This window comes from Delphinapterus leucas, chromosome 2, assembly GCF_059928025.1.
Source record: "Delphinapterus leucas isolate spDelLeu-1000000601 "Yukka" chromosome 2, BTC_Dleu_Yukka2, whole genome shotgun sequence".
Taxonomy (NCBI): Eukaryota; Metazoa; Chordata; class Mammalia; order Artiodactyla; family Monodontidae; genus Delphinapterus; species Delphinapterus leucas.
This window is the reverse complement of record NC_143130.1, coordinates 68901321-68924606: the sequence shown is the minus strand read 5'-3', so window position 1 is coordinate 68924606 and position 23286 is coordinate 68901321. Positions and strand designations below refer to the sequence as shown.

Sequence of the window (23286 nt, the reverse complement as noted above, 5' to 3'; positions counted from 1 at the left end):
CTAAGTGGTCAGTGAGGAACTGTGAAGGGCCCAGGCAGATGGAAGGTCTGCCACCTCATAGCTGCTTCATCTGGAACATGTGGCCTTCTAGGTCGCCACAGAAGGGGAAGAGAGAGAGGTGTCTTAGGTTGGGTTTCCCAGAAACAGGCTCTGAGACAAAGATGTACGTGCAAGAAGTTCATGAGGGAGTGTTCTCAGGAGCACCTGTGAGGGAGTGTTCTCAGGAGCACCTTTAAGGAAGTGGGGGAGGCAGGCTTGGATAGAAGGAGAAGTTGCATCAGAGGCCTCTGCTGACCACCCAGGGAGCTCTGGAGTGGGGTTGACCCTTCAGAGTTGTCCCCAATGAGAAAAGAAGGCCAGGACTTTGTATCCATCCTTAGTGGGTATGTGCTGCCCCTGTACAGTGAGCATAATGTGGTCAAGGTAGCAGCCTTTGGCCAAAAGTGATTCCCAGAGAGGGATAGTGGCTCAGTTCTGAAAAGGGGAAGAGTTGCATCCCCAGTCCATCATGACGTCTCCTACAAGAAGGCATTGTTCTTCAACTGCCCTGGCTTGGAATTAACTTTAACCAGAAATAGTCAACATGGCCCCAACCTAATGACCAGACAGTCTGAGAAATGTAAGAAAGCACATGTGATACTTGGTGAGCACCAACTGTCTCTACCATGCCTCACTTAACTTCTTGGATCTGAGGACTGGTGACTTGCAACAGTTCTAGACATTTACCAGTTAACTCTTCAAATATCACATCAGAACCATTATATTTTTTCCTTCTAGAGAAATATTCGTTATGTCTCTTGTTTGCTTTTTCATATCTTCTGTCTCTTAATCTCTCTGGACCGCATCCTGGATACTTTCTTTGGATCTACTTTCAGTTGACTAATTTCCTTGTCAGCTTGGTCTAGTCTGCTATTTATCGTTTCAGTGACTTTTTATTTCAATTATTATTTTTTTTTAATTTCTGAAAGTTATATTAGGTTCTTTTCAAATCTGCTTACTTATTGTTCATATTTTTAAGCTTTTTCTTTAAACGTATTGAACACAGTTATTTTACATTTCAGTATCTGTTCTTTGATCTCTCTTTCTGCTATCTCCTATTTTTTGCTGTTTCTCATTCATGGCGTTTTGTTTCTGGGTGTGTGCATGCTTGTTTTAACGTAGAAATCCTTCAGAGAGGATTTGCATTTGTTTCGTTGCTTACCTGAGGGAACTACAGAACTTTGACCTCTATCTATTTGTAACCACTTTAAATTTTCCACTTGAGAGTTCTTGGACCGCAGTGGTAGTGTGGATTTGGACCACAAACCCCTGTGAAGATGAACTGATGGTTCTGAATTCTTGAGAGAGATTTTTTTTTCAGAGAGACAACTTTTGTAATTGTATTGTTCTGTCTGGTAGGATTTATTTTACATTCACTTATTTTGAAAGTCCTAGCTTTATTGATGAGGTCTCCTATTAGATTCCCTGCCTTTGATGGGCCTTGGATTTCATCTCTCATTTGCAAATGCTGGCAGCAGAAACTCTGATGGTGAAAGCAGCGTACCTCCCAGGGTTCCTGGTTTCCCTTTGTTTTGAGGGTTTTGTGACTTCCTTGCTTTTGTGCCATCTTGCTGATAGATTTATCCAGCGTAGAATGCAGGCTTCATCCAGCATTTTAATTGTTTTCGTTGGAAGGATCCTTCATGACATCTAATTGACTATCATTCTGCCAGAACCAGACGTTCCCCAGCTATTCTTCCAGGTCCTTCCTGCATCACATGGGTCCAGTGATCCCTTCCTTCTGAAAACTTGCATAACATCTAGTATATCCATGAAATACTTGTAGCAATCCTTGGTTCCACCAGGCTGGGTGCAGTGAAGCATCCTGGGCTTTTCAATCTAACAAACTAGGAGCTGCATTTTGGTTCCGCTATTTCTTATGAAATAGCAGATGAAGCTCCATCTCACCGAGCTTCAGTTTCCTTATCTGTAAAATGGGCTTGACAATCGCTACCTTTCAGTGCTCTCATGATGAGCAAATAAAATCGGGTCTGCCCCTGCCATGTGCTGGATCTGAATCAGGAGAACAAATAGAGGCCACAGACCATATGCCTAAATATGTAAAAGTCACAAATGAAGCTCATGGTTATATAAATTCCACCTTGACAAATATTCCTTCATAATGACAAAAAACAATATGTAAAGCTCCGATTTTTGTATAGCTAACGCCAACAAAATGTCAAAGACAGCTAAACTTAATTATTATCGCACATGTCTGGATATAATGTTGATGGATGAGTGATGTTTAGATGGGCATAACATACATAATTCATAAATTTACATGTTTATTCTATAAAATTTGTTTTTCTTGCCTTCATTTCAGCAAAATTTTGAGATGTTGTAATCAACGTTATCACATAATTTGTGTTCTGTTAACAGTGATGTCAAAATAGACCATTATTCTTGAATCACTGTAGTTCTTAGATTTTTTTTTTTAATTTTAATTAATTTCATTTGGGAGAAACTTCTGTTGAGTTTTTATTCAGTTCTGCTGAGGCAGAGCAACTGGAATTATCAAAAAATATTCTTAAAGCCACATTTAGAATCAGGAATGAGTATAAAATTTACATACCAAGTTCAGACATTGTAATGAGGTTTCGTATGATAGAATTAAGTGGGAAAATTATTAAATATTTTAATTTCATATGGATCATCATCTTTTATGTTGCTGTTTTCACTTTCTTAAAACAATATCTAGATCCATATAGTATTTACTTGATTCTTCTTTTTCCAAGAAAAAAATATAAAGAAAACAAAATAGCATCTTGCTCAGTCAAAATTATACCTCAGTCTGCGATGGCCAGAAAAATAATTTCTGTGGGAATCAATTTCAGGATTGTTTGTATGTGAACCTTCTCTTTCATAGTCCACAGACATTTTTGTTTCCTTATTTGAATTTTATTTTATTGGAATATCATTTTTGTTGCATATTTCATGTGTGGCTCCTTTAGTTTAGAAAAGTCCTAGACATATTTAAAATAATAAATACGCATTTCTAATCCCTTTAAAAGTGAAATAGCCAAACTAGATTTTTTTTTTTTTGTAGGCTTTTGCTAACAACATCCCATAATATATATCTGTGGACAGCTCAGGTTCAAACCTAATGTCATTTCCCACCAAAGATGGGATTTGCTCTGTATTTGAGGACCTTCTGTTGTTTCACTGATTTCTTTCAGTCATCTTGCATCTTGCCTACATTTTACCTAAGTGTTTAATGATATTTATTTGGCATTCCCATTGCAAGAATAAGAGTAGTTTGTGGTCAAATTTGATATGTGTTTCAGGAAGATATCCCATATTGGGGAAGGTTCTGTGGATGTCATATATAATCTTTGAATTGTTCCAAAGGAAGGCATCAATTCTCCTAGTAAGAAATTGAAAGCATGTGCTGCCATCTCCAGCTCTAAGAATGCTTTTGGATTTTTGGACAAATCCTGACCTTGTATTAGTTTTCTGTTTTTGCCATAACAAATTACCACAAACCTGATGGCTTAAAAAAGAAGATAAATTGATTAACTTACAGTTCTGTAGGTTAGAAATCTCACATGGGTCTCACTAGGCTAAAATCAAAGTGTCGATGGAGGCTCTCTGGGGAGGACCTGTTGCCTTTTCCAGCTTCTGGCAGCCACCTACAGTCCTTGGCTCCTGGCCCACTCCCTCCATCTGCAGAGCCAGCAATGTTGCATCTCTCGACCCTTCTTCATAGTCACATCCCCTTCTACCTCTCCCTTCCACTTTTAAAGGTTTCTTAAAAAAATTAATTTATTTTACTTATTTATTTTTGGCTGCGTTGGGTCTTCGTTGCTGTGCGCGGGCTTTCTCTAATTGCGGTGAGCGGGGCCTACTCTTCGTTGCGGTGCGCAGGCTTCTTATTGCGGTGGCTTCTCTTGTTGCAGAGCACGGGCTCTAGGCGCGCCGGCTTCAGTAGCTGTGGCTCGCGGGCTCTAGAGTGCAGGCTCAGTAGTTGTGGCGCACGGGTTAGTTGCTCCACGGCATGTGGGATCTTCCCGGACCAGGGCTACGAACCCGTGTCCGCTGCATTGGCAGGCGGATTCTTAACCACTGCGCCACCAGGGAAGTCCTCTCTCTTCCACTTTTAAGAACCCTCGTGATTACATTAGGCCTACCTGGATAATCAAGATAATCTCCCTATTTTAAGGTTAGCTGATTAGCAACTTTAATACCATCCCGTGACCTTAATTCCCCTTTGCCGTGTAACCTAACATATTTACAGGTTCTGGCGATTAGGACATGGACATCCTTGAGAGGCAATTATTTTGCCTACCACAGACTCTCAAATCATGTTATCACAAGCTTGCCCATGGCAGATTTTTAAATCAATGCCTAAATTCTAAGATTCTTTTTCTAGTTCTTAAATCAAAGACTGTATTATTATAATAAAGTAAAACTGATGGAATGCTCCATTGTTTCAACTTCGTCACTTTCTTCTTCTGCGGATCAGCACTCCGTATAATGTTCTTCATTCAGTGGGGGCATCTCACCCTGGTACACCTACCTGTACTGAGTAACATTTACTTTTTAAAAACATCCTATGTGTCTTTGTTTTTTTCACTTTATTGCTCATTAAAGTACTAATATCCTTCAGATCCTCCATCCTAGATACAGTGATCATTTGCTTCACTACTTTGTATCCATCTTACATGTTCGGCCAGAAGAAGTTTGCCATCATCTTGTATAAATATTGTCCTGCACGTATGGAAAGCATCGTTATGCTTGACTGAATATTAGACACGTATTTTTTAAAGAACATCACCCCAGTGTTCTAAATTGACCTTTATCTGTAATTGCTTAATACCAACAATGGTTGGCTATTAATTCAGCCAACTTTCAGTTCTAGTAATTGCGTGTGGGTTGTATACCAGTGATGTTTTATGTGTTTTAGATTGAGAACCTAAGTGTTCTCTTTTACCAGGACCAAGCATGGTCCGTCCTGCATGAGACAGTGGCTTGGTGTCCGACCCAGTGTCAGGCACGTGGCAGATACTCACTAAATGACTGGTTATACTCGATACAGCAATTTGTGGCCTGCTCTCTTCCTCCCCATTCTATCCATGCCTCTGCCTACCAGCACCTCACCAGACTCCTCGCTGGTCTCTCACTGTCCCCTCCCTTGCTTTTCATGCCTTTGTCTTTGGGCTCATCTTAACATACCTAAAGGGCACCTCCTCTTCTGTGATGAACTACAGATTCTGGACAGGGAGGTGACAGCACGATGCTGAGGCAGGAGCCTGGGCTGGGAAGCCGGAGATAGCTGCAGAGTCAGCATGTGCTGGGAGTCTGTTGGAAATGCAGACTCACCTCAGCCCCACCGAACTGCAGTAAGATCCCTAGGTGATCTGCGGACACCTGCAGAAGAAAGTTGGAGAGGCGCGGGCTTAGAGACTTTGCCCCCCAACCTCACCACTTGCACTTTGTATTAGCTCGAGCTGCCGTAAAAAGTACCACAGACGGGGTGGCTTAAACAACAGAAATTTATTTTCTCATAGTTCTGGAGGCTGGAAGTCCGAGATCAAGGTGCCGGCAGGGTTGGCTTCTTCTGAGGCTTCTCCTCAGCTTGCAGAGGGCCACCTTCTTGCTGTGTCCTCACATGGTCATCCCTCTGTGCACGCACATCCCTGGTGTCTCCCTCTGTGTCCAAATTTCCTTTTCTCGTGAGGGACACCAGTTAGATTAGATTAAGTGTCTTGTTTTGACTTAGTCACCTCTTTGAAGACTATCTCCAAGTACAGTTATATTCAGAAGTGCTGGAGTTAGGGCTTCAACATATAAATTTTGTGGGAGATGCAATTCAGAACAATGACACCACTTTAAAGAAGAAGCAACTAAGGTTCAGAGAAGTGTGTGACGGTCCACAATCACACTGCAGGCTGAGAGGTGAGAGCTTCATCTCCGACAAGCCCTCTGGAGTGGCAGGGAGGGTAGTGTGAGAGACCAGGACACGGAGTCTGATGTCTCAGCTTTGCTCCCACTACTTCTGTGATCTTCGATAAATGCCTTAACATCCACAGACCTTAGTTTCCTTTTCTGTGAAATGGGGACAGTAAAAGGCTGTCCCTCACGAGGCCGTGAGGATTCAGTGAGATCTAGATGGGAAATGCAGATTACCACGCCAAGGCCGGTGGCCTGCTGACCCCGCTCTGACAGCCTCTGTGCTTTGCCTGCCATCAAAATCCTCTCTTATTTACTGCTAGCCAGAATGCCTGATTATTTTCCCCAGGTGATTTGCAGTGTAATAGCTGGAAAAACCAAGGGTTTAAAATGGTCACAGTGGAATTTCAGGCATCAGCTGGCAGGGGCACAGGGCTGTTCTTGAAAGCCGAGTTCGTGACAGGCAGTAAGAGAAAAACCCGCTGACGTGCCCTTGCCCTTCCACCTGGCTGCCTGGGGGTTCTCGCTCCTAAATTATAGGCCACACGCAATTTGATTTCGTTTCATTCTAAATTGCCCAGCCTGCAACCTGGGAGGAAATCAATTCTGCTGTGCAAATATGCCAGCGCCTGCCAACTTTGGGCCGCTTACAAATGAGGCCCAGCTACGGAGTATTAAGGCAATGACCACAATTTGCCTTTGGGGGTCAAACTAGGCACGATCGCAAAATTGTTTTCAAGTGTTTTGCTGTTCAGATTTTATGTAGCGTGCATCCTGTAAGGATCTATTCTATGCAAAGTGCTTTGCTAAGGCTGGAGCCGGACAATGGAGAGAACGTGTCTCCCTTCCTGTGCTTGGAGGGGCTCAGAGGCAGAATCACTCTTCTGAGACAGAGGGGCTCCCTTTCTTTTATCCATCCTTTATCCATCTGTCATTTTTTTTTTTTTTGGAGGGACTGCTTAAAATCCTACCCCCATGTCTGGCGTCAGGATAGCCGGTCAGAGGGAAGCAGTTTCTTTTAATCTGCGCCCAACCCTGGCCTTGGTGGTAAGGCATTCTCCCCAGGTCTGGGGCTAGATTCTTCAGTGTGGTCAAGTTGTCTAGTTTGTGGACTTCCCAGCTCCTCTGTTCCCCTCTGGCTTTTGACTCTATCAGCATCCTCTCTTGCCTCCCAGAATGCAGGGTCCAAAGAGAGAAAGACAGTAGTCATATCCTGAGTCACCGTGGACAAAATGTGGGAGACTCCCCCCCGCTCTGAGTCCCGTCCATCCACCGTCCAGCTGTGGCTGTCACTGCATCTGAGCTGTCCTGCAGCCCCGCCCTGCTTCCTCCCTGTGTGTCACCCTCACATGCCCAGGGCTCTGTAGGCCCCTTGTCGTAAGATCTCCTGCTATACGGGATCTGCTGAATTTATTCACATGAAGCAGTGAATAATTAATAACAATTGCTCCTTTCTGGAGTCCTTGCATTTTAACAAGAGGCCAATGCTTTAATAAAAAAAAAAAAAAGAGGGCTTCCCTGGTGGCACAGTGGTTGAGAATCCGCCTGCCAATGCAGGGGACGCAGGTTCGAGCCCTGGTCCGGGAAGATCCCATATACTGCGGAGCAGCTAAGCCCGTGCGCCACAACTACTGAGCCTGCGCTCTAGAGCCTGCGAGCCACAACTACTGAAGCCCACTTGCCTCAACTACTGAGTCCGCGCGCCTAGAGCCCATGCTCCGCAATGAGAAGCCACCACAATGAGAAGCCTGCGCACTGCAACGAAGAGTAGTCCCCGCTCACCAAAACTAGAGAAAGCCCGCGCGCAGCAGCAAAGACCCAACACAGACAAAAATAAATAAATAAATGTATTAAAAAAATTTTTTTGAAGGAAGAAAGCAATAAACATAACAGGTAGAATGATAGGCCTATAATTTCTGCTGGAGGGCCTTACGCGTGCCTGCCAAGCACGCGCCATCGTCCTCGCTTGAATCAAAGGCTGAAGGCCATCAGCCCGTTTGCCGCCTTGTCAGCAACCCTGGTGGGTGGGCAGCTGCAAGCCGAGATGCCTGCTGCCCATTAGAGAAGCTTGCCCACTGAAAACCGGGGATGTCAGCAGAAATGCACAGTGAATCAAAAACTGGAACAAATCGCTTTAATTAGCTAAAACCCAAACCTAATTCAAACAGTACTTCTTCACTGGACCATGAACCAACTTCATTCTCCGCCTGTCCCTAGTTGACTAGTTTCACCCAGAATTGAACCAAGATGGGAATGTGCTCACCGTCTGGTGAGCAAACGCCCCCCATTTCATAGGTGTGGACACTGAGCCCTGAGAGTTGTGGCCCAGCTCAAGGTCATAGGGCACCTAATGGGCCCAGATTTGACTCTTTACTCTGATATCCCCTTACTAATTGCTCCACTATTCCATGAGACCTGTTGACTCAGAACCTCAAGAGATAGTCCAAGTTATGCCATACATTGTGTATTCTTTTAAAAAATTTTTTTAAAATTTTTGGCTGCGTTTGGTCTTTGTTGCTGTGCACGGGCTTTCTCTAGTTGTGTTGAGCAGGGGCTACTCTTCCTTGCGGTGCACAGGCTTCTCATTGCACTGGCTTGTCTTTGTTGCGGAGCACAGGCTCTAGGCGTGCAGGCTTCAATAGTTGTGGCTTGTGGGCTCAGTAGTCGTGGCTCACGGGCTCTAGAGCGCAGGCTCAGTAGTTGTGGCGCACAGGTTTAGTTGCTCCGCGGCATGGGGGATCTTCCCAGACCAGGGCTTGAACCCGTGTCCCCTGCATTGGCAGGCAGATTCTTAACCACTGTGCCACCAGGGAAGTCCCTACATTGTCTATTCTTGTGGGTTTTGTTTTGCTTTTGATTATTTATTATTTTTTAAACCATTTTTAAAAATTGAAGTATAGTTAATTTACAATGTTGTGTTAGTTTCAGGTGTACAGCAAAGTGATTCAGTTATTATCATATATATTCTTTTTCGGATTCTTTTCCATTATAGGTCATTACACATATTGTGTATTTTTGAATCAAGATCCTCTCTTAAATTAAGAAGTTGGTAACCCAAATGGGAAATGGGTGGTTAGGTAGGAATTCTCCCAGCCTTCCATTCCTCCCACAGCCCTAGAAAATCAGAGGGAAACCTTTAAAATTGATTGTGATTCAATTTACATTACGATTACTAATATTGTCATTGTCATTATTTGCCTCAGTTAATCTACTCATTTTTACTTACCTCTCAAAGTTATAACAACATTCGGCTAAGTCAGTCGTTCTTAACTGGGGGAGATTTTGCCCCCAGGGACATTGGCAATTTCGGGAGACATTTTTGGTTGTCACATTACTGCTAAACAATGCCTAGGACAGCTCCACCCCCAGCACAAAGAATTGTCTGGCCCCAAATGTCAACAGGGTGGAGATTGAGAAACCCTGATCTGATCAACACAAAAGAGGGAGAAAATCTCCTGCAAATCCTGCTAGTTCAACAAATAAAACTCTTTCCTTTTCTGTGTTTCTCCCAGTCTCCACCCCACTATGTGTACTTAAAATTTCTATAGTTCTATCATCATGGCAGGAATACAGCTGACATCCCACTTTTTTTCACGTAATATCGCATCCTGAGCTTTTGTCCCTCATGCCTCGTTGTCTCCATAATTACCCTTTTTAATGGATGTGATGCAGTCCTCCAAGCAGGCTGACATCCCCTTTTTTACCTGACCCGTCCAAGTTCTCATCCGGGATGGTTACTGAGAGCCTTGCCAGGCGGGCTGTGTGGGGTGGGGAGCTTGCGTGGGCCCTGCTGTGACCAGCCTTCTCCTCCACCTGCAGTGCAGGCTGATGCCATCATAGTTTTCGTCGTCAACAGGCCTTTATGAAGCACCTTGGTGAATACATCCTGGCCCCGGCGGGGAGGGATCTTCTGCAGAGGTCATCCCACCAGCCCCTGACATCCAAGGCTTGTTGGCTCGAACAGGCAGCATATATGTCAACCAACCACGACAGCATCCGAAGACTGGGCTGTAGGCCCCAGGCACAGGGTGCCAAAGCAGATTCTTAGGCAATATTCATGACAGGAGTAAGTGCATCTGGAATGCAAAGACAGGCTGGATTCCCAAAGGGAGTCAGGGCCTTGAATCCTCTCCTCCCCCTGACTGCAGGCTTCTGGAAGGACATGGGAGTGTAGAAGCGATGGGAGGGAGGCAGGAGCAGCTTGACAGGTGAAGGACTCGGGGTCAAGTGTTCCAGGCTCCAGTGTACAAGTGCACAGCCTGGGAGAAAACTAGAGACTACCGGAGATGTTCCTCCTGAGACCTTCCCGCCACCCTCTCGTCTCACCTCGGCGCCCCTTTCTCTTCCCCCTGCAGGTGTTCCATGAGCAGGGCATCCTCTTCGGCTACCGACATCCACAGAGTTCCGCCACGGCCTGTCTCCTCAGCCTTTTCCAAATGACCAATGAGACCCTCAACATCTGGACGCACTTGCTGCCCTTCTGGTACCTCCCAGCCCCCTTGGCCAGCTGCTCACTCAGAGCCTGGGGACTGGGGCTTCTTTAAGCACAGCTGGGGTGGAGAGAGCTGAGATTCCGTGATGGGATTTGGGGGACTCCCCCGTGGTGCTGGGAGGTGTGGCGGTCTGCTGCTGGGGTGAGCTCTAGGACCCAGATTGCGGTAGGATTGGAGGGGCTCCTGGAAGCTCTCCGGTCTTTCCCTGCTCCCCTGCTTCGGGGCCTGATTTGAGAGGATTGTCTTATTCGGTCTTGGAGGCTCTCTGGGTCTTTTGGAAGCCCTGGCTAAAATTCCCTAGCTTCAGCAAGTCACTTAACCTCTCTGGGCTTCGCATTTTCCCACATGCCAAGCAGCTTAGTCTGCGCCTTTCCTGGGGTTGCCCTGAGGATTAGGGGATGAGGCATTGGAAAAGGCATCGGGCACAGAGCTGTGGGTGCCTGGGACCACAGCAGCTGTGAGGCATGTGGTCAGGCAGCACTGAAATGGAGCCAGCCAAGAGAACGCTCTGGCACGTGCACACACACAAAAGGGAGCTGCCAGGAAGGTGAGGAGGGACCTGGCTGAGAAAGGTGGGGACCGAAGAACAGCTTCACATACCTGGTGCCTGTGCATAGCGAGTGAAGGGTGGAGATGGGGTCATAGTATACGAGAGCTGGAAGGACCATGGGAGTCATGCGGGCCACCAGCCGACTCAGACCACCGCTGGCTGACACAGATGCGGCCCAGAGAAAGGAGTGACTTGCTTACATCCCCTGGCAAGTTCTGGCACGGGTTGGTCTCTGGACTCCCCCTCCCAATCATATTGAGAAGCCAAGAGAGTAGGAAGGACCCCAGGGTGTGCTGCAGGCAGAGAGGGGCCTGAGGACGGGGGCCTGCCTGGCCAGCAGTTAGAGACAGACCCAGGGCAAAAGGCAGGGGAAGTCTGCTTGGTGCCAGAAACGTTGCCAGTGGAGAAGAGGGAGAGCTCAGGCTTGGGGTGGGATAGGACCACCCGTAAAGAAGCCCTAGCGCCTGCAGACTGGTCCGGGTGGCAGCAAGATCTGCTCACGGAGGCTGCTCGTTGTTTTAAATTTAAGTCAACTGGACGCACTTGCTGGCCTTCTGGTACCTCCCAGAAGGGTAAAAAGTCTAAATGATAATAAATTATAACATTGCAGAAGGGAGTAGAGTTGGCGTCTTCCCCCGGCCCCTCTTCGTCCTCTCTGGAGCCGCCGGGGTGACCTGCTGCTCGTGCATCCTCCCAGAACGCTCTTCTAGAGACTCGAGCATCTGTGACATGTGTGTACACCCAGCACCTGGTTCTTTCCTCCCTTGCTTTTCCCTCAGAGATCTCTTGTCTGACCCTCACAGAAACCTCTCCAGCTTTTGAGCGGTGTCCCATTTTCTGGATGAACCACAGGTGACTTAGGCTATTTTGAAGTTTGTGCCAACCACACAGTGCCAGCCTGACCATCCCTGTTTGCGGGGCTTGAGTTGCTGTGCGCAGATCCCGTTGTAGCTGTTTTACAGCTGAGACGTGCTGGCAGGGGCCGCCCCACCGGGCATGATGCCCCTGTACTGCCAGGCCTTGAGAGCACAACACAGAGCAGCAAGGAGGGCTTGGGAGAGCCAGAGAAAGATGCCCCAGGGAAGCGGGACTTGGGAGTAATCTCGAGATGATAAAAGGGTACATTCTGAAAAATAGCAGATAGCTTAAGCTTGATTTCTGCTGGGACAGGAGGGAAGAGATCACAAATGTAGCCAGAGAAGTTAGCGATGCTCTTGGGGTTCCTGCGTGAAAAGCTTTTAGTCCCTTCCCTGGGAGAGTTTGTGGGCAAGGGGCCTGGCTCTCTAGTAGAGGTTTGTGGAAGTGGGCAGCTCTATAAGCAAGAAACCCACGCATGGGTTATAGGTTAGGCAGATCTGACACAGAACTGTGCAGTGTCTCCATGTAGAGAAGGGTCTGGAGGCCTAGGCTTAGCCGAGACTCAGCTGTGGGACCAGGCCCCTCAGAAAAGAGATGGTGAGATTAGTGGAGGAATAGCATGGAAGAGGGGGGAGAAAATCGTCCTGTTGTCTTCCAGACTTTCCAGACCCCACAGAGGAGATTGCTCCTCTTTGAGGTGCCCTCCTGCAAGGGGAACTTGGACCAACCACAGGGATGACGACAAGGCCGAATTTGGATCCCATGAAGAATGGTTGAATGCACCGAGGTTTTTTAATGTGAAGCTCAGAGAGGTGTGAGGGATTATGAAGACAGCCTTGAGATATTTGATGGGTTTGTTTTCTGTTGCACTGATGGGGAGACCTAGGGCTGATCCAATGGAGAGAGATTCCAGGGAGACAGATGGAGGCTCAATGAAACTTTGCAACACTCAGAGCTGCCTCAAGAGATGGTGAGCTCCCCATCCCTGGAAGCATGCAAGCTGAAGCTGGAGAGTCACCTGGGCAAGATGCTGTAAAAGGGATCTGTCACCACACGCAGGGGGAGGGGACTGGACCATTGCCCATCCTGCATATTTCCAACCAAAAAGGACCCCACTCACCCTTCCTTGCTCATGGCATGTCACCAAAGCGAGACCATGTAGGAGCCGGTCATCCCAGGGAAATGGAAGGCAGACGACGGTCGGCTTAGGACTATAAGAGGGGCCCCTGTCTCGGAGGTTGAGGGTGTCCCCCTGTGTTCCAGGTTCTTCATGTGGAGGTTTGTGAGCACCCTGCGTGTGACGGACGTCCTGAATGACAGCTACTCCTGGCCTCTGCTCGTGTACATGGGCGCCAGCTGTGTGTACCCCCTCGCATCCAGCTGTGCACACACCTTCAGCTCCATGTCCAGGAACGCCCGGCACATCTGTTACTTCCTGGACTACGGCGCCGTCAACCTCTTCAGCCTGGGTACGTCAGGCGCTGCTCTTGTCTCCTCTTCCCTGGGACTGAACCACCTGCATCTTCCCCTGGGAGCTGGGGTCACCATGAGGCTCTGGTGGGCTTCCGGAAGAGTCACCGCAATGCCAGTGCCCCTGCCCGGGTGCCTGATGAGTGTTTTATAAGAAACTTGTCCAAAGGCCTTCTGGCAAATATTTAACAACTGGCTCTCTGTGGACAAAAGTCCCGGTCCGTGGTGTTGGCAGGTTTGCTGTGGTGTAAATACTCCTGCCACGGCCGGCTTCAAGCCGACAACATCACTGAACACAGGGCTGGGGAGAGATGCATGGCAGGTCCCCATTACGTAGCAATTCCTCTGTACAGATACAGCGGATGCATTGACTGAACAGTTGTTACTCTTGTTAATATGATGGATAGCATTGTAAGTTTATGTCATTCAATTTTTTTTTTATAAATTTTATGTATGTATGTATGTATGTATGTATTGGCTGCGTCAGGTCTTCCTTGCTGTGTGCAGGCTTTCTCTACTTGCGGCGAGCGGGGGTTACTCTTCGTTGTGGTGCACAGGCTTCTCATTGCAGTGGCTTCTTTTGTAGTGGAGCACACGCTCCAGGCGTGCGGGCTTCAGTAGCTGTGGCATGTGGGCTCAGTAGTTGTGGCCCGTGGGCTCTAGAGCGCAGGCTCAGTAGTTGTGGTGCACGGGCTTAGTTGCTCTGCGGCATGTGGGATCTTCCCGGACCAGGGCTCGAACCCGTGTCCCCTGCATTGGCAGGTGGATTCTCAACCGCTGCGCCATCAGGGAAGCCGTGTCATTCAATTTTTAATGATGGCTGTGTTTAACAATTGGCTTGCGAGTTCTCTGACGCTAATGATCTGCTGTCACAGGCCAGGGTGAGCCAACCCCACTCATCAGTGCTGGCCTCTGTTGTGCCCCGCAGAGAAGGGGGTGGTCACAGACCCCATCGGTCTGGAGGCTTGTAGGGGTTAGAGCTGCAGGGATAGAGTGAGGGGAGGTGGGAGGTTGACACCCTCTCCTCCTGTCTCCTCTCCTCTCCCCCAGTTGTGGGCATCCCAGCTCTAGCCGCTTCCTCCCACCTGGTCCTGCTCCAGGTGTGAAAGCAAAGTCACCGTCTTCCCTTTGCCCAAGAGGGTGTGTGAGGAACCTACCTCCAACCTGTTCTCCCGCCCCTCTCCCTCTATCTTCACTAGTAACACACACGTGCATACATACACACCAACATACATACATAGACAAACATAGACACACACGCACACACACACACACGAGTCTCTACATGCTCACCAGTCCTCAGTGCTCTGCTGCCCAGTCCCCACTGTTCACTAAAACTCTGGTTGCCGAGGCCCCAGCCTCCTCCTGGCTCACAGGATCCACGCAGGCCCCGTGGGCTCTCTCTCCAGCCTTTGATGCAGGGGCACCCCTGTGCTCCTCAAACCTCCCCCGCTTCCTCTGGCCCCTGTTACATCACTCCCTCCTAGTTTTCCTCCCACCCATTCACATGCTCATCCTGCTTGGCCAGTTCCCCTTCCTCCATCCCCCCATGGGTGCGCAAGCTGGGAGTCCATTCTGGGGCCTCTGCTCTTCCGTGGTCAGGCTCCCTGGGAGATCTCTGCGCCCACACCATCCCCCAACACCTCTGGGGGACACTTCCAAACCCCATCTCTAGTAAACTGCTCACCCAAGCTCCACTCCACATCCAGCCCTGGGACCGAGACTGTCTACATCCTCCCTGCCCCAGCCCTTGCATCTACTCCCCTTCGAGTCAGAAATCTATGAATAATCAAGTTCCCCCTGCCTCTCACTCGCCACCCATCCCACTTCACCATCCTGTCTAATCGGTTGGCAAACTCAGTTGAGTTTCTCCTACATACTTTTCAAATCGGCCGTGCCCCCATTGGCTTGACTCAGTCCCTCACACCTCTCCCCTGGGCTTCACCCAGCTGCCCTGCGGGGTTTCCTCCAGGCCTTCTGACCACGGCACTCCTCCCACTTAAACTTTTCCAAGTTCCCGGTTACCTGGGATGAAGTCCAAACTCCTTAACCTGGCAGCTTCCATCACCCTCGATCGCCTGCCCCAGACTCATTTATGATAAGGGCAAGCGTTTCGGAGTTATCACGGCAGGCTCCATGCCGAGCACCCGACCCACATCCCACATCACCAAGGGGTGGCATAACGCGGGGCTTAGCGGCCTAACTGCACCACCCCTTAATACTTATATGCTCTTAGGCAAGATACAGTTGGCATAGTATGTTCCTCATGGGAGTGTTATAAAGATTAAATGGGTTTTGTAAATGAAGCGTGTCGGACAGTGCCTGACACTTAGTAAGCAACAGAAGGTAAGCGATTACCACGATTACCTAGTTAACCCTGACAGCAGGCCCCTGAGGTGGGGACCATCATTATACCCACACTACAGGCGAGAACACTAAAGGTAAGTTACCCGGGTCACGCAGCTTGTAAATGGCAGAGCCAGGGCCTGGGAGCCTCAGGGCCCCTGCCTGTGGCTTCCTCCAAGTCCCCGGGCCTGGATCCACCTCCGTGGAGCTCTGTCTGATTCCTTCATTTCTGCTCCACACTGGGAACAACTCCCTGAGGACAGCCATGTGTCTTTCACATCTGGTTTTCCAGTCCGTAGCCCAGAGCCTGACATGGGGGTGTTCAGTAAACCTGGAAGGCAGGTCTAGTCAGTCGAGAGAGCCTGTGGGATCCACCTGGGACTCCCTTGTCTGCAGCCATCTCTCCTCCTCCCCGACCCCGTGGAAACCCTCAATCCCTGGAGGGTGGCGTTTGCTCCGCTTCCTCCCCGATGTGCAGCTGTTCCCCTCCCTCTTGGACCTCCCGCGCACTTTCACTAGGCTTTGACCATCTTAATCCCCTGCTCAGAAACCTTCGGTGGGCCCCCTATTGCCTGAAAGGGGACGTTCACTTTCCTCAGTCTGGCATCCCAAGGTGTCTTCTGGTCCTGCTCCCTGGAAAGCCGTCCCTGCCCTCAGGCACCCGTAAGAATCCCCCATCTTCCAAGGATGCTTCCAAGGTCAGCCGCTTGGCTGCATGCGTGCCCATCCTGAACGTCCACCTCACCCTGGAACCCGCCTGGAGGCACTCACCAGTTTCCCTTTCCACTGCGCTTTTTGGCAGGGACTGAGTCTCCTTCGCTCTTATATCACCCATGGAGCTCGGCCCCAGCCAATAGACCCAGAACAGATGCATCCTGGTCCACATGGGAGCTTCCCCATGGTATCAGGCTGAGGCAAGAATCTGTCCCCCTGGAGGCAGTTCCAGCTGAAATCTCACAGGTAGCCTGCAGGAGTGGGGAGCGTTGTACCAGGAGTAGTGATTCTTGGCCCTTTCTGCCTGTATGACCCTGGGCACATCCCTGGGCTTCACTAGATTTCACCAGTCACATGGGATCAAAGGCAGAGGTTGAACCTGCATGGCCTGAGTTCAGCCTTGAACTAGCATTCCAGGGTTCTTTGTTTTTGGATAACAGGTGTCCTTAGGCCTGATCTTAGGCTCTGGGCTGACAGGCCTGCAGCTGCCTCTCTCAAAAGGGACCTCAGCAGGTGAGGGTGTCTGGGGAGGCCATCTGGTCCAGGCTCCTGGACACATCTGTCCCCTTTGAAAAGGACAGTGATCTCCCCTGTTCTTTCAAACAAAAGCTGCAGCAGACAGGTCTCTAAAAGGGCCTTCAGTAAGCCTTCTCTCACAGACTCCAAAACCTAAAACAAAACAAAATGCTGAGATGCTAGCATCTCACGCCCAGCCTCTCAGCTGGCCAGTCCCCCAGCCCGCTGATATGACACACCTCGCCTCAGCAAGGGCCCTCCCTCATCCCACCCCCCGCTTCCCTGCAGCCTTGATCGTTCCACAGGGGACACCCATATCATCAGGCAGGTGAGATGTGCACACTCAGAGCAAAGCTGAGCACACTGGGGTGTCATCGTGGACCATAGTTAACAGCAGGGACTGTTGCTGAACTGCCTGCGTTTGAAGCTTGGCTTTGCTGCTTTCTAGCTGTGCGCCCCTGGGAGGCTTACTAAACCTCTCTGTGCCTCCATTTCCTCATCTGTAAAATGAGGATAAGTGCAGGATTGATGTCAGAGGGTGGTTGTAAAGTTTATGTGAGTTAATGCATGTCAAGCCCTTGGAGCAGTGCTGGGCTCACAGAACATTCTCATGCTGGGGGGGTGATGCGTGATGGCATAAGCAAGGGGGGAGCGGCAGGACTGCTCATGGTCTGTGGGGATGATGGGGGGCTCAGCCAGATGTAGGGGCATTGGTCTTCCCAAGGAGTCCGGACAGTGCTGAGTCCTGGCTTATTGCCCAAGGCTGGTTTTTCTTCCCAGGCTCGGCCATCGCCTACTCTGCCTATGTGTTCCCGGACGCGCTGGTGAACACCGTCTTCCACGACTACTACGTGGCCCTGGCTGTGCTGAACACCATCATTAGCACCGGCCTCTCCTGCTATTCCAGGTACCCGGCTGCTCTGTCTCAGATGGGATGGGGTTGGGGGCGGCACAGAGCACGCAGCTCCCTGGACTGTTGGAGGGGACAGTGGAAAAGATGCTCGGGAACCTGGGACTCAGTTCCAGATGGACTTCCAGTGGCCGGGCAGGACCAGCTTCACAGGCACACACCTGTGCAGGCGCCCAGGGCCCTGTGAGCAACAAGGCTCCACCCTTGGTTTAATTCCCTGCTGTTGTTGTTTCGAAACACTTAATGAGTTTTGAACAAGGGGGTCTCCCTACTTTCCTTCTGCCCTGGGCTCTACAAGTTATGTAGCTTGTCCTGTTGCTGAACAAGTCACCTACCCTCCTTGAACCTCAGTTTGCTCATCTATAAAATGGGGTCAAGGGAGTTCCCTGGCGGTCCAGTGGTTAGGACTTGGTGTTTTCACTGCTGTGGCCCAGGGTCAACCCCTGGTTGGGGAACTAAGATCCTGCAAGCTGTGTGGCGTGACCAAAAAAAAAAAAGTGGGGTCAACACAGCTACCTTGTGAGACGGATGTAAGGATTAATTATGGGTAATGTATCCAGAACACCTAACACAAGCCTGGCCCATAGGAGGTGCCCCATAAGTGGGCCATCTGCTAATAGGGACAGAGGGGGCCGGCTTCTTGATAGAGGCACACCTCGGAGATACTGCAGGTTCGGTTCCAGACAACCGCAATAAAGCCAACATCACAATAAGGCAAGTCACACAAACTTTTTGGTTTCCCAGTGCGTATAAAAGTTATATTTACACTATAGCCTATTACGTGTGCAATAGCATTATGTCTAAAGAAACAATGTGCACACCTTTATTAAAAAATACCTTATTGGGCTTCCCTGGTGGCGCAGTGGTTGAGAGTCCGCCTGCCGATGCAGGGGACACGGGTTCGTGCCCCGGTCCGGGAAGATCCCACATGCCGCAGAGCGGCTGAGCCTGTGAGCCATGGCCGCTGAGCCTGCGCGTCCGGAGCCCGTGCTCCGCAACGGGAGAGGCCACAACAGTGAGAGGCCCGTGTACCGCAGAAAAACAAAAAAATAAAAAACTTTATTGCTAAAAATGTTATCATCTGACAACACAGTGTTGCCACAAACCTTCAATTTGCAAAAACCACAATAAAGCAAAGTGCAATAAAACAAGATATGCCTGTCTGTGTGGTGGGTGATGGATGATATTCAAATGTCCAACACATCCCCAGGGGAAGACCGGTGGCCATGAGTCATGCCCAGCTCACTGGCTCTTATTCCTTCTATTTTTTTCCTTCCACTCAAGGAAGCTCATTGGAGTATGAGTACAAGAGGCATATTTTAGGATAACTACTCTAGTTTATTCAGCTCTTGGCATAAAACTGAACTACCCGAAATTACTTGGGAAACCTCTGGAATGGTGGTGTTGGGGTAACATCCCTGTGTAGATGGTGCTGGGAGCTGGGGGCCTTTCATGGTGGGTTAGGAAGAGCGCCAAGGAAGGCTGGCGGTCACCCCTGGCCATCTGTCCCCCTACCCGCGACTCCACTGAGCCAGTCTGAGTCTTCCAGAATAGACTGCTGCTGGCCTCATAGAATTCGTATTCCTGGCAGCCGCCACCTCTTCCCTCCCCAGGAGAAAACAGGGAGGGAGAGGTATGCTTCTGCAAATTCCCCGCAATGATTTTGGCTCCAGCTTTCTCTGGGTGACACTTTGGTTTTGTGGGATCCAGAGGTAGGCAAGTTCCCCAAACCTGACAGGTTGGTTTTCTTTAAAAACCAAAGGATAGAGCCTTAAACAGCATCGGGGATGCTTGTCCCAACTTGCCTTCCACTTACCTGTCCTGAGGCAGGTGGTGGGAAGCACAGAGCCGCTTGCCATGGGGGTGAGTCTCATTTCCAGGCTCAGTCTCAAGACTGAGCTTTGTGTTGCTTCGTCCCTGGGGTGGGAGTGGGGGGTAAACTCCCCCTTCCCTCTTCCTGGATATCAGAGCGCCCCTCCAGCTGTGAGGAGATAGGGTCTGCCCAGAGGGTAGAAAACTGAATCAGACATCATGGGGTGTTATTATTTCCTTTTCCCCCAATTCTTCAAGGGCTCTGGCGATTAAAAGCTCTTTCTGAAGCGCAACCTCTGTGCCAGGCCAGAGCTGTGAGGGCTGCCACGGGTAGGGGAGAGGAGGAGATCGGGACCCTGCCTCGGGTGAGACAAGGTGTAACATACATAGGAAAGTAACACTGATGCTAAAACAGCCCAAGAGAGATGAAGCGTGGCCTGGAGGCACAGTGTCTGGATGTGAGGGCTCACCGACAGGCCTGGGCCAAAGACACACCTGGATCAGGTCCTTGGACGAGCCACTGTCCTGCCTGCTTAGCTTCTGTGGGGCTGTGTGGCTTTGCTGTTGCGAACTTAGGATCAGAGGGAGGCGAGCACTGCGGACGGGTGGGGCAGGTGGGCTTCATGGGTGGAAGAAACAGTCCCGCCATTCATGATCCAGGACTGCTTTCCCATGAACTCCCAATGCCAATTCTTGGAACTTTTTTTTTTTAATCTTCCTGAATCACCTATAAGCCATGAGGGTATATTGTTTTCTTCTAGCCAGGAGTCCTCCCTGATTGTTCGGGTACAATGAATGGGTCTTTTTTGGTTTCTTTTTAATTTATTAATTTTGGCTGCGTTGGATCTTCGTTGCTGCGCACGGGCTTTCTCTAGTTGTGGCGAGCGGGGGCTACTCTTTGCTGCGGTGCGCGGGCTTCTCATTGCGGTGGCTTCTCTTGTTGCAGAACTCGGGCTCTAGGCGTGCGGGCTTCAGTAGTTGTGGCTCGTGGGTTCAGTAGCTACAGCATGCGGGCCCTAGAGAGTGTGGGCTTCAGTAGTTGTGGTGTGCAGGCTCAGTAGTTGTGGCTCACGGGCTCTAGAGCGCAGGCTCAGTAGTTGTGGCGCACGGGCTTAGTTGCTCCGCGGCATGTGGGATCTTCCCGGACCAGGGCTCGAACCCATGTCCCCTGCATTGGCAGGCGGATTCTTAACCACTGTGCCACCAGGGAAGTCCCTGAATGGGTCTTTTGGATGTGACATGCCTGGAACCTTTAGACAAACTTGTTTGGCAGGGCAGCTTGGCCAGGAATCTCTTGCATGTCCATTTGGGGCTTCTCCCTTGTCAATGAAATGGATTGTTTCTGTTTATGGGGCACATCTGTGGCTGTTTCATCCATCCATCTATCCATCCATCTACCTACCTATCCATCTACCCACCCACCCATTCATCCATCCACCCGTTCATCATCCATCCACCTATTCATCCATCCATCCATGCTTCCATCCAGCTACCCACCCACCCATCCATCCATCTACCCAGCCATCTATTCATCCACCCATCCACTTATTCAGTTTATCCACCCATCCACCCACCCATCCATCCATCCATCTATCCACCCACCCATTCATGCATTGATCTACCCACCCAGCCACCCATCCTTCCATCCTTCCATCAATGCTTCCAACCATCCTTCCATCAATGCTTCCAACCAACCACTCAACATTCCTTAAATGCCTGCCATGCTCCAAGTGTCATGTTGAGACCTGGGAAGACAGGGATGAGTGAGGCTCAGTCCTCGTCCTCAGAGAGTGCCCCATGCAGTATGAGAAGCAGACTGCAGACCCTCAAAAAGTCCAGATGGAGTCATCGTTTCCTTTAAAGGCCAGAGGAAAAGGCTTTCAGTGTGTAGCATTACAGGGTATAACGTAAGCAAATAATGATAATACAAAATGACACCTGCTTGGATTCCCAGGCTTCTGCAAAGTGGCCTTAGGAATGAGTGTTGAGGAAGGTCGAACACGTTAGCTGGAGAGGAGGGAAGGGCCTTTTGGACAGAGCCAACAGCCTGGACAAGGGCGAGGGCCTGGAGAGGATGGGATGGCATTGGGAGGCAACAAGGAGCTTCAGAGTTGCCAGAGCCTGTGGGGCTGGAAGCGGGGAGAGAAGCTAGAGGGGGGCTAGAGAGAGGCGGGGGAAATGGAAGCACCTCGTGTGTCCTAAAGAGGACTGGCCCTGTCCTCGTGAAGGACAGTCAACTTCCTAGGAAGACAATTCTGTGGGCTCAGCTCCCGTGCCCTGCGGGGCTTAAGTGGGGGCTTGGGGGACAGAAAGGGAGAGAGGGGCAATCGCCACATGCTGAGAGTCAAGGATAGAGTGGGATGTCCCTCTGTGGGCCTGTCCGGCCTCCTTCGCATCCTGTCCGCTCTCCTTTCCATGTGTCCGTGGATCCCTGCTCTTACAAGGCCCGTCCCCTTTGTTTTCATTCTCTGTCTTTGTCTTCAGTGTCTGAGGAGTGAGGAAGGGGACTCGTGTGTGCGGAGAGGCTCTGGCCCTGATTAACTTCAAGAGAAGCAGGTGGAGGAGGGCGAGGGCCATCTGGGGTCCCGATTTCACAGACTTGCTGTGCTGCCTCTGGCCGATCACGGCCTTTAAACAGGGACATCTAAGAAGATGTCCCCTGGGTTCCTTCTGGTGTGGGCATTCTATGATGCTCCCTTCAGCGCCCCTTCCAAGCTTTCTCTCCTTGCCTTCTTCTCTACCCCCAAGCCCACGTCTGCCTCCCCTCTCCCGCTCTATCCGTCCGTGGTATGGCCGGGAGTGGCTGAGAACCACCTCCTTCCCTGAGCAGCAGACCGTGGAGCTCAGGAGTCATGCTTTAGTTATCCACATGCTTCCCAGAGTAGCATGGTCCTACTGGCGTTCATTCCCTTACGATACATGTCCATTAGGTAAAGTCCACCCAGGGAGACGTGGACTCCCCCAACTGGTCTCTCGATCCTTATCATGGAATTCAGTTCAAAGGAACACGTTCCAGAAAACCGCTTTCTTGTTCTGCAGCATTTGAAGGGGGCAATGACAGAACGGGTGACCTCTCTGTGGCTCTCGGAGCCAGGTGAGGGTGACAGAGACCCTGCCTGCTCATACCCGCTGACAGCCCGAAAGCCCAGGAAGGCACCACCACTCTCTCAGGAATGTTAGTTACACAGGGTTTGCTGTTCACCACGAGTCACTGCACGCACTTTTCTGTTCATCCATTCAAAGCATCCAACCGTTGGACACATCCTTGCTCAGTGAAATGCCTTGTGGTCGGTGCTGTGAGGGAGAGATGAATTTTCATCCTTGGTGGATAGTGAGCTGTGCTGTGAGAGCCTTGCCGTGGCAGTGCTGTCGTGGCAGCTCAGAGAGGCATGGGGCAGGCCTGGAAGGGGGTTTGGGGGTCAGAGCTGGAGACAGGAGGCTTAGCAGACAGTGGTTCTCAGATACATCTGGAGGTCAGAGGGCTCAGTCAGATGACAGGGTGCTGCTAGGGCCAGGGGCCAGCACGTGGAAATGTCCACATTCCTGCTATGTCACCCACACAACAACCAAACTACCATAACACCCGCCCCCAACACACATACAGACACACCTCTGCAACAGTATGATGTTTCCAAAGGCCCACTTCTTTCAAGCACTAGTTCCAGAATTCACCTGCAAACCTTTCCAGC

General features: G+C 50.0%; 1 protein-coding gene across 3 annotated transcripts in view; it reads left to right on the top strand.

Annotated features, from left to right (window-relative positions):
• PAQR5 (progestin and adipoQ receptor family member 5) overlaps positions 1-23286 on the top strand; it is an 88310-nt gene that overhangs the window by 52469 nt on the left and 12555 nt on the right. For all 3 annotated transcript variants that reach the window (XM_089907063.1, XM_089907062.1, XM_089907061.1), the window contains 3 exons: positions 10284-10411; positions 13093-13298; positions 17656-17782. In XM_089907063.1, the coding sequence (XP_089763189.1) occupies positions 10284-10411; positions 13093-13298; positions 17656-17782 (461 nt within the window). The remainder of the gene's footprint in view (positions 1-10283; positions 10412-13092; positions 13299-17655; positions 17783-23286) is intronic.